The sequence below is a fragment of the Taurulus bubalis genome, assembly GCF_910589615.1.
Source record: "Taurulus bubalis genome assembly, chromosome: 5".
Lineage (NCBI taxonomy): Eukaryota > Metazoa > Chordata > Actinopteri > Perciformes > Cottidae > Taurulus > Taurulus bubalis.
In genome coordinates this window covers 16,965,198-16,976,856 of record NC_136593.1, presented here as the reverse complement: position 1 = coordinate 16,976,856, position 11,659 = coordinate 16,965,198, and the positions used below count along the sequence as shown (strand labels likewise).

At 39.7% G+C, this 11,659-nt stretch overlaps 1 protein-coding gene across 1 annotated transcript; it reads left to right on the top strand.

Moving 5' to 3' along the window:
- Window positions 1-3,439: 3,439 nt before the first annotated feature.
- pmela (premelanosome protein a) lies at window positions 3,440-10,126 on the top strand (the record flags this gene model as incomplete). Its single annotated transcript, XM_079218495.1, has 13 exons — window positions 3,440-3,497; window positions 4,663-4,758; window positions 4,853-4,999; window positions 5,409-5,543; window positions 6,239-6,400; window positions 6,493-6,777; window positions 6,893-7,198; window positions 7,457-7,978; window positions 8,078-8,242; window positions 8,366-8,468; window positions 8,638-8,843; window positions 8,931-9,021; window positions 9,564-10,126. 13 exons carry the CDS (start codon window positions 3,440-3,442, stop codon window positions 9,715-9,717), a joined length of 2,430 nt encoding a protein of 809 aa, XP_079074621.1. The 3' UTR covers window positions 9,718-10,126.
- Between the last annotated feature and the right edge of the window lie 1,533 nt (window positions 10,127-11,659).

The window sequence follows — 11,659 nt, the reverse complement described above, 5'->3', positions numbered from 1 at the left end:
TATATATATATGTATATATTATGTTGCTAATTTATTGTATTTTTATGTTCTTTAATTTGATGTACCTTATATATATTATAGCTTCCTACCTAATTTAGTCACATATTTCGATGTAGCCAAGTTGTATTACAAAATATTAGACAAGCAGTGTTATATATTTTTGCAGCTAAACCATGTGTGCTGTTGTGCTGCTGAAAGTAAATTAATCTACTATATGGCCACATGTTCATAGTGTAGAAGAAATGAAGGGGAAGAAATACTGTTTCTCCCTCTACTGGCAGTAGTGTAGCTGTGCACCCCCTCACTGAGATTCGATCATGCGCCTCTCTCTATACAAGCTATAAAAATAGTCATAGACCTTTTTTCACAGCAGACATTTGACTTGTTATTACAGGAAAAGCTCTGGAGAAACCAATAACATTCAAGATGTCTCCACTCCATCTATCATTACAACATGTTGCAGCAATTCACATTTTTCAAATGATCCTTGTAAGGAAGGCCTTTTCCACTTTGGTTGCACTGCACATGTTTCACTCCCATCATGCGCACTGGCTTTGTGTGCCTTCAAGGGACTGATTAACCAGTTACGGGACCATGGAGTTGCTGGGACCACTATGAAACCATTTTGGGCAACGTCCATCATAGGTCCCCACTCAGAATCAAGCTGACATGTCTGTAGGAAAATTACCGGTATAAATAATGAAATAGAGCCTCCAGTTTCAGGATCCTGGTTTTGTGAATGCTGGCTGCCTCATTGTTTCACTGGCATGGCTTATAGCCTTCACTAATGCTATTGGTAGCACCTGTGCATTATGGCAAGTCCAAATGTGTGTTGTGAAAAAGACAAAGAAGTGGTCATGAGGCATTGGATGTCATCTGTTACTGCATGAAAAAACAGCCTCTGTTAGAGGCGCTCTTACCAGCACTGCACATGATCAAAGCCCAGAGGCTTGACGTGCATCCACCCAGCAGTTACGTGAAGTGACGACTATTTCTGTCATGTACAAGTCATGTATTTTTTGACTGAAAGTTTTGCTTTGTGTTTGCAGAAGAATGCTGGTGTTTGTGCCAGTGAGGAAATCAAATGACCAACAAAAAGAAGGCTGTTGAATCAGCGACAAAAATTAGGGGAAGTTTGTTTAAGCCTTGTGAATGCACCGAATGACTGCTACACTTGTTGTATTCTCTAACTAATTCTCCTGTCTGGTCTGATCTTGTTCTTGCATTTCCCAAACCAGATGGCCTTATTGATATGTCTTTTTGACAATAATACAACACAACCCCACTGTCTGTGAGTTATGGTTTAAGGTTTGTCAGTGTGTGTGACTGCAGGTGGAGGACGGGCTCTGTGTTTGTATATTGTTTAGACATCCACGCTTAACTAGTCCTGATGTTAAATGTATGCCCCTCATTTGCTTGTCACACTATGTTAAGGCTGTTCCACAAATTAATTATTTTAATTATTCCCTTATCTTATAATGGCAAATAATTTTATTTTGACTTGTTGTGAAGAAAACTACTGAAAGACTGAAATCTGATATAACCAGGCTGTGAAACACAGTGTTTAATACTTAAATGAATATTTGTAGAAAGCCTTATTAAAATTGCCAGATTTGTTATTATTTCCGATAATATATCATTCTGACTTCCCCAGTCTGAAATACAACTCTGTTAATTCTAGAAATTCCCCGAACCTAAGGAACAATTTCATAAAAATACAATGTAGACTAATGAGGAAAGAAGCTAACGGTCGACTATTTGTGGTATGTTAAGTCAGTTGCTCTTTGGGAAGGATTTATTTCCCCCTGAACTCTGCTGTTAGCACATGAGGGGTCACATGTAGTGCAGCCTGAGCAGGCATGAGATAACCACCCACTGCCCACAATGTCTCTGTCTTGAGATTTTCTCAGTGAAATGTAGTTACATAATAATCTATTCTCTATTTAATTTCCTTACATTCTTAAAATTAACACACAAATGTAGTTACATCGATGAAACAAGTCCAAAGGCAAATAAAAAGGAAACCTAAAAAAAGTAACAAATAAATAAAATGTAATTACATAATAGCTATACTAAAGCCCATCGACTTTTTAAAATTATTTTTATAACTTTATGTTGTCTTATAAACTTCAAGAACATCTGTTATTTTTCTTTAGATTAATTTTTTAATTCCATGCACAACATCTGGATATTAACTTGTATGTATAGTATTACAGATCCTGACCAACAATGGTCGTGCCAGCACATACGTGCTATACTGTGCAATAAAAAAAAAAAATGTTTACAACATCACTCTGCTTTATTACTATTAGTATTTCAAAGGTGGATTTCAGGCTCTAAATGTCCATTTTCCAGCTTTGCAAAACATGAACCGAGGCAATCAAATTAATAATTAATTGTAATGTATCAATGATATCTTGTTTCTGGATTCATTGATGTAATTTTCCTTGTGTGACTTGAAGATTTTTAATTTGGCTAAATATTACTTATATTTGTAGCATACACAAGCAAGAGGAAAATAACAGACTTAAAACAAAACATTAGTATTCCAGAAGGTGACTTTTGTGATTTTTTTAATCACTTCCAGTATCCATCAGCTAATTCCTCGTAATGTATTCTCATCCTCGTCGCAATGAAACTTTGGTTTATGGCCCACAAAGGGAGCATGGGTGTGTCTGCGTTATGCGAGCACAGATCCTCAGCGCTGCAGCAGCCTGAGGTGGACAGCAGGATACGGAGGAATGGCTGAGCAAATAAAAGGATGCTATTGATTTGCTGCCCACACACTCCTCTTGTGACGCCCGTGCACACATAGTGCTCAGGTCATATGTCAAAAACAAGCATGACTCGAGCTCAGCTCACAGTTCTCACCACTCTGTCCTGAAGCAGGCATCACGTACACATTTTCATTTACACTGTGAAGAAAGCATCCATTAATCTTCCAATAATGTGCTCAGAAAATATTGTCTTCCTTGAGGTATATCTACCACTTTGTGTTCATTTGAATAATGTATGTGCTCTAAATATACCCTTTGGAGTTTTTTATTTAAGTTACTGTACAAGTTCATGAGCTTTATTGGAGAATGTATGGCATTTATGACTAGAAATTGAAGTTTGGCTTAAAAGTGAGAAAAAAAACAGGACACATTAAGTAAAAGCAGTTATAGCACAAATGGGCTTAAACATGTAATACAAAATGTCAAAAACTGTAGGTAAACGTAACAATTTATTGTTCAAAAAACACCATTAGCTATCAAAACAGTACTCGTATCTGTTCTTACTAAGGGGGCGGTGCCAGATTGAGACTTCCAATGATGTCAGAGGTGAGAAGAAACCTTCTTAAAGAGAGTGAGAGGACATTTCTTTAGTCTTTCTGGGAGTTGTGTTTGGGTTCAGGACTTCTGGGTTGTGAGAGCGGAGACAGACGACCAAATACAGGATGAGGACTCTGGTGCTGCTGCTGCTGGTTTTGGCCTTTACATTTGCAACTGCGATAAGTGAGTACACTTTTTTCCAATCAGAAACCACTTGTTTCAGAGATTTTTTTTTTTTTTTTTTTTTTTTTTTTTTCAGTGCACCGATATTGACACAAAAGATCAAAAGAAACAGATCAAGTGGAATTACCTCAGTAGCACCATTCTTCTGTTGTGTTTAAGGGATTTTCAATTATTGTTTTTTGTTGTGTGTGACATAACACCTTATACCAACACAGTTTAGCAACAGGGAAAGGGATTACTTGTAATTTTCTGTGACTAATCCAAACCAACACATCTCCCATCAATTACACACTAAAATGTTAGTATTTCTTTGTTTGGACTACAAATTAGACCACAAATTGACTGATCTGTCATTTCACGCTTATTTCATGGTAACACACTGCCCACTCTGTTAAAGAGAGTGAATATATAAAAACCTTTGCGTGCCCATTTTACGCTGTTTCTTATACCGGTGCATTCATGACTTTATATAGCTCAATTATGTTTCAAGGTGTAAGATTCAGACTACTGTAATTTATAATGGTGTTTTCTTTTTAAACTTGAACATTTTAAAACCATTCGTCATGTTTTTGTGAGGGTATTTCATGAAAAAACATGTTCACACACACACACACACACACACACACACACACACACACACACACACACATCACAAGCTTAGAGAAAAAAACCCAGTGAGCCAGTTGTCTGGGATCCCTCATTCCTCCCACTGGGATTACTGATGCTGCTGCTCAGCTGATAGTCACATGAAAGGGATTGAGGGGGATTGCAGGTCGTGTGACTCCCACCGCCAAGGACCCCGCCACTCCTCACCCCTCCTCACTAAAAACATGGACCTGCTCTCGTTTACATAAGCTTCTCTATCATTGTGTTCAAAGCCTTCTTGATTATAATAGAGTTATAAAAAGTTGTGCCTCAATTAAAAAGCCTAGACAACTTTAACTCTATTGAAATAAGTGGTTAATGGTATACAATCATTGACCAACAAATAAAACAAATATCATATTTACTGACAAGGACTACTGAATTACATTTCAAGTGAAGCTAAGGTAATAAATACAATAAAACATTTTATATATCTTCTTTTTGATTATGTAGGAGAATAGCATAAATTGCAAGATCAATAGCTTCTTTCCCTGAAATGTGTTTGTGATATTTCTTCCAGAGCCTAAAAGTCAGTTCACACGTTACCGCTCATGGAACTCGCGGATGTATCCGGTGTGGAAAGATGGAGACTCACGATTCAGGAACTGCTGGTCTGGTGAGGCCAAATTGATCTATTTATCAAAATGTTACAATATTCTGTCTGCCAGTCAATCTTGAGATTTTCAATTCTTGCGTAATCTTTTTTCCAGGTGGTGAAGTAACTTTTGATCTGAAAAATGACGCACCCACGCTGACTGGAGCAAGAGCGACCTTCAATATTAATCTTAACTTCCCACCAAACCAGACGACGCTCTCTGATGGGCAGGTGGTCTGGGCGCAGAACTGCACCATCAATGGTAAGAAAACATTTCCACTACTGCAGGTTTCCTTTTCATTCATGCTCAATCCACAAACAACATAGTAGGTCATTTTCAATTCATTTATTATAGCCCAAAATCACAAATTACAAATTTGCCTCAGAGGGCTTTACTATCTGTACACATACGACATCCTCTGTCCCGGGACCTCACATCGGCAGAGGACATTTGTGTTTGTTTTTAGACTCTCCGTATCAAGAAATAATATGTACAAATGATGATGAAAAAGAACAAATTAATCGGTAAACAACCAGTTGAACCACTGACAATAAAACATAGTTTTATTTCTGATAGGCCAAAAGACAAAGAACTGTGTTGCCTCGTATTGATATTGAGATAATTTATATGTTCAGATGTATGTTTGACCTTTGACCGTTGACCTTTTCAGGACAACAGTATCGTGAGGGCCAGGCTGTGTATCCTGACCAGGAAACCCAGTCAACTGGAGTTTTCCCCGACGGTACACCGTTCACCAGGAGCCAGAACAAGAAACCCCACTACGTGTTTGTGTGGAAGGCATTTGGTAAAGATACTTAATTCTGTAATATTTAGTCTGTTAAAAGCCTAGACTGCTCCTTAGCTGTATTTAATACTGCAATAGGACATCCAAACCTTCTAAATGCAGGCATATGACTACATTAGATAAACTTGTAAAATATCCATAAAAAAAAGCAACCCATAATGAATACAGGGGTTTTTCCTCCAGGCAGTGAAGCCCCAGGCCTTTTTAGTAAACCCCTTGTTCGTGCTAATCTCTGACAATTAATAGTTGTCATCACCTTTTACATTTAAACACACTTGAAAATGCATCTTTAATTGTGCTATTAACTCAAGAAAAATATATTTTTCTTAATTATTCTGTGAATAATTAGTATTATCTGTAAGAAGTTTAATTAGCATAGTAGTCCTGTTTTTATTTTAGATGACTAAGTTTACTTATTTTGGTAAAAAAGTAATGAAGTCTAACCCTGCATTTGTTTAAAAGCAGAGCGCTGAACCAGTCAAAAATAATTTAAAAAAAAAGTTTATTTAATTCTGTTGGTTTATATCTTCCATAAAGAAATCTTTGTTTTTGTTCAACTTTATCAGCATCAGTTGCATTTTATGTAAGATATGATGAAAGTGACACATTGAGTGTCTCCAAAATGTGTGAATAAAATTAAATGTCGCTGTAATTACCAGACCACTCTAAATAATTACAATGTCGCTCTATTGCAGGTCGTTACTGGCAGGTGGCGGACGGACCGTCCTCCTCCCTCACTATCGGGACAGACAACCTCTCCTTGGGCTCCTACAACATGGAGGTTGTCATCTATCACTGCCGCGGCAAAGACAAGTTCATCCCTCTCGGCTATGCCTCCACAGTGTTCGCCATCACAGGTGACCGATCAAACAATTTCTAACCTAATTTGAGAGAAAAAAAATTATATTGTTATTTCTTTACAACCCTACATATTTTACTCCATCCTCAGACCAGATTCCTTTCACCCTATCCCTCGCCCAAGTCAATGATGTAAACCAGGATGACCAGAACTTCATCCAGAACCGAGCCATTGCTTTCAGCGTCAATCTCCATGATCCCAGCCAGTATCTCAACAGTGCCGACATCAGCTTCAGCTGGGACTTTGGTGACAGCACTGGCACTCTGATTTCCAGAGAACTCACCGTCACACACACATACCTCGCAGTCGGGACCTTCAAACCTCAGGTGGTTCTGATGGCAAGCATCCCCAACGGCTGCGGAAACCCCACTGCTGGTTAGAATTTAAACTAATCATTCCCCTTGTATCTATTAGACATACATACTCTGCTATAAGAAGTCTGAACAAAGTTTTTCTCAGTTGTTTTATTGAACTTTAACTTTTATTTCAGTCGTTCCTATTGATGCCTCTGCTGCTCCAGTAGTTGTGATAGCCTCCACCCCGGCCGCTGTCCCAGCAGCACCAGCCGAGGGAGGAGATGCAATTGCTCTGGACGTTCCTGCTTCTGACGCCACTCCACTCGCGGTTTCTGAGCAGCCAGCTGATGCAGAAAACGGAGAAACAGTTGTTGATGCCGACACTGAGGCAGTAGAGGTTGCCTCATTAGCGCCTGCAGGAGTTGACGCAGCCGTTGTTACAGAGGAACAAGATCCTGCCGACACTGCTGCTGAAGCAGATGTTGCCGATGCAGCAGCAGGTGAGGTCGCCACTGCTGCCCCAGTTGCCGTTGAAGAGCCAGCAGATATTGATGCAGCTGTTGCCAATGCTGATGCAGCTGTTGCAGATGCTGCTGTTACTGATGCTGCTGTTGCCGATGCAGATGCTGCTGTTGCAGATGCTGATGCAGCTGCTGCTGTTGCCGATGCTGATGCAGCTGTTGCAGATGCTGCTGTTGCTGATGCTGATGTTGCCGATGCAGCTGCTGCTGTTGCCGATGCTGATGCAGCTGTTGCAGATGCTGCTGTTGCTGATGCTGCTGTTGCAGATGCTGATGCAGCTGTTGCAGATGCTGATGCAGCTGTTGCAGATGCTGCTGTTGCTGATGCTGCTGTTGCAGATGCTGATGCTGCTGTTGCAGATGCTGATGCAGCTGTTGTAGATGCTGATGCAGCTGCTGCAGATGAAACTGCAGTGGTTACAGATGTAACTGAAGAAAATGCACCTGTTATTGATGCTGCTGCTTCAGTTACACCTGTTGCAGAGGGCGATGGGGTTGCAGTTGAGGCTACTGTCACTGTCGCTCCTGCAGCAGAAGTAGCTGTCGAGCAAGAAGTAGTTACTGTTACTGCTGCTGAAGCAACGGCCGAACCTGCTGCTGCAGAGGTTGTCCAAGCTGAAACAGAAGCCCCTGCTGATAACGTCGTGGTCCCTGCTGCCACTGAGGCCACAGCTGTAGAAGAGGCAGCACCAGCTGATGATACAGAGGCTGAAGTACAAGCAACTGAGAATGCAGTTGCAGCTACTGTGGCTCCTGCAGGTGATTATTTACAGTCAACTAAAATCTGAAGACAATTATAAAAAAATGTAATGGCTCTTGTAACAAAAGTATTGTCCCTTATTTTTCCGTTACAACCAGCAGGCGTTGAAGAAGCCGTTGCAGCTGAGGGTGAAGTTCAAGCAGATGTGGAGACAGATCCAGCACAGGTTGTCCTTGTTGTGGCTAAAAGACAAGCACCAGAGCTAACGGCTGACTGCATGGTCTACCGTTATGGCTCCCTGGCCACCTCTGTAGCTGTTGTCCGTAAGTCAATAAAGTGTTTTTAACTATAGCAATTTAAAACATAAAATGACGATAATCTGCTTTAATAAAAACTGTATGATTTAATAATGATATAATCTCTCTTTCTACCTTTCCACCCTGCAGAGGGTATTGAAAGTGTAGAGATTGTACAGGTAACCAACGTTGTAGCCTTGGCAACTGAGTTGGATCAGAATGCTGTGGACTTCACCATTACCTGTCAGGGAAGGTGAGCATCAAGATCAACTCAGAAGAAGAAATGTACCATACAGCTCAGACAAAATGATCCTCTAGTTAGACACAGAAACTGTATGATGCCTTATTACGTATTATGCATATCCACTTGTGGTTGTTCTCAGTGTGTCTATATCTCTGAATTCTCATTATCCTTCCTTCAGTCTGCCAAGTGAGGTCTGCACAGTTATTTCAGATGCTGACTGTATTACGCCGATGGAAACTGTCTGTAGTGCAGCTATACCCTCTCCAGACTGTCAAATTATCCTTCGTCAGTTCTTCAATGACTCTGGAGTATTTTGCATCAATGTCTCCTTGACCAATGACGTCAGTCTTGCTGTGGCAAGCACAATAGTCAGTGTAACAGTAGGTGGGTGGACGAAACATTACATAATGACCATTAAAGTACTCAATCTATAGATTATTCTCTCATCTGTGTGATGTGCTTCAATTTCAGCCTCCGGTGGTTCCCCAGGTGGAACTGCAGCCACAGTCTTGGGGGTTATGGTTCTCGCCTGTGTTGTCTGTTTTATTGGTTTGATGTACAGGTGAATACCTTATTTATCAACTTTTAATTTATTACTTTAATTTGGGGCCAATATGACATTTTTTAACTAAATGGCCAACAATTTAGTTAAAAAATGTCATATTGGCCCCAAAGATACTACAATTATAGTAAATGATTTGTTCCCTGTGGAATGCCCAAACGAACAGCATCCTGATCAGAGTCTGAACAGCAGTGCTTTGAGATAACATCAGCATGCTAGCGTGCTGACAGCAATGTATGCATGCTGTTGTTTAGCAGGTAATAATTACCGTGCTCACCATCTTAGTTCAGCGTGTTAACATGCTAACATTCACTAATACGCACTGGACAAAAAGATAAACCTAGTGATACTTTTTCAGGTATTAACATGTAAATATTGGACACATTTACATTGTATTTTTAAGTAATTACAGCTCATACTGAAAGGAACATGACTTTCTGTCCCAAATTTCCCAAAATGTACTTTTTTATGATTTTGTTGTTGATAGAGATGTTTATCTAATGCCGTATACACTCTGAACACAGTATTTTGTCTTCAAACAGGCGGTTCAAGCAGTACCAACCCCTAACAGAAGACCATGGTGACGGTAATGGAGGCAGCTCGGCGGTGACATCAGTGCCTTTGTTATTGTGGAACTTGCTGAGCCGACAGTCACCAGGAGAGAGTCGACCACTGCTTCAGGGGAGGATTGTTTGAATATCATCCTCAGCTCATACACTCAACATTTACAACATCCGTTAAAACATTGACTTTATACACATAATACAATATTATAACTCCTGCTCAATGTATTACACCATATCTAATTAAGTGAACTAGCCCCTGTGTACAACATGTGGAATAAAGAAGTTTCATAAGAATGTTGAAACATTTGTAGAGGAAAGTGATATTTATTTTGACCTACATATTTTGTATTAATTAGTACTGGTAGTTTATAGAAGCCATAAGCCTCTTATTTGTGGCCAACTTAGAGTAAACCGATTGGAAAATCAATGTTAACACATTTCAATTCAATCTTTTTACAAAGTATTTTAAATCACTTACATCACAAAATGTTATCTTGTTTGCTACCCTGAAATGAATAAAGTGGTAATTTATCACCATGTGTTTGCTTTTCCCCGATTATTTTTGTTTTATATATATATATATATGTATACTGCATGTGATATTCACAGGAATGTATGTCCTGAATGAATGAAAATATAATGAGAGTAATCATCACATATGCAAATATTTGTTAAATTTACTCAATAATTAGGTCAATACGAGGCTGTGGCGGGATCAATAAGAAATTGATCAATTGAATACACATTGCCACTAAACACCCATCAGTGCTAATCTATTGCAATTACTTTATGCTAAAAGAAAAGCATGAATTAATAAAATTGTGAAATGGGCTCTAGAACACATCCCATGTTTACATTGAGCCACCGAGTACATACAAGAACATTTTTGGCAAAACAGAACAACATATATATTCTGTCTTAGAAATAATGTAAAGCATTAAATATGTACAAGCATGTTATAAACGTTTCACGTGCGGTCTCAGCAGGCATTCAGATGGAGCAGAGGGTCAGAGGGGGTGTGGCTACAGGAACACAGCAGCCGGGTGCGTTTAACGACTACCATCCGGTTCTCTCTCACTCTCAATTAAAATGATTTATCAAGATGTTGCAGGCTACCTTCATGCATTGAGTTGACATAGAGCTGCTGATCGTAACATGCACATCATATGACACACTGCAGTGCAGGAAAAAAGGCTGACGTCAATGCAGCAAAATCCTTAATGGAAGAAGGCACATGGCCGGGCCTGCACGGTGTGAATAAGATGTGTGGTGATAGGGAAGGAAAGAAAAAGATGGCTCTTGATAACCTGGTTTGCTTTTGTGAAGTAAAGGTGGGAAGTAAGTGGAGGCTGTTGTATTATGTCTTAATTACTGATTTTAATGAATTTAAAATGCAGTATATTGTATTATTGCACTAAAGTGGGAATTTATAAGGGGCAGAAAAATATGAGTAGCAATAGATACATACTGTGCACCTTTCTCAACAAAACTATTTAGGATGCTAGGAAGAATCTTGTATTTTGTGGTTTCACTCATGCATGCTCCATAATGTCCTTTCTCTGTTTCCCTTCTCTTTACTTACATACATGCATATTCCAAATGAATATCCTTCCAACAGACTTGTGTAACACTGCAGCACCCCATTACATTAATTACACAAACACAGCCGTTAATCATCCCCCACCGTTAACGTGTCTCTTGGTCGCATGTACAGTGTTGTTCAGTCAACTCCGTTCTCTCCGGACGTGCACAGCACTGCAGCCAAGACAACGGCGGAAGCTGGAAGGCCATAATTTTTCAAATGATGATATCTATCTTGGATCTCGGGCAGTCCTCCCGGATCTTAAAGCTGCAGCTTTTAATCGGTCACAGCATCCTCACCACTTGTCCCAGTCTAACTGGCCAAACTCTCACAGAGCTCCAGAAATGGGCCTCTCTTCAGATAACTAGACCAGACTTCTACAAGTTTGAAATCCTCTCTGGAGTGAGTCTGGAGAGGAGTCAATGGGTTGACATCACACAAGCAGCTTCACAGCTCAGATTAATTTGAACGATTCTTTATTGCTCAGCAC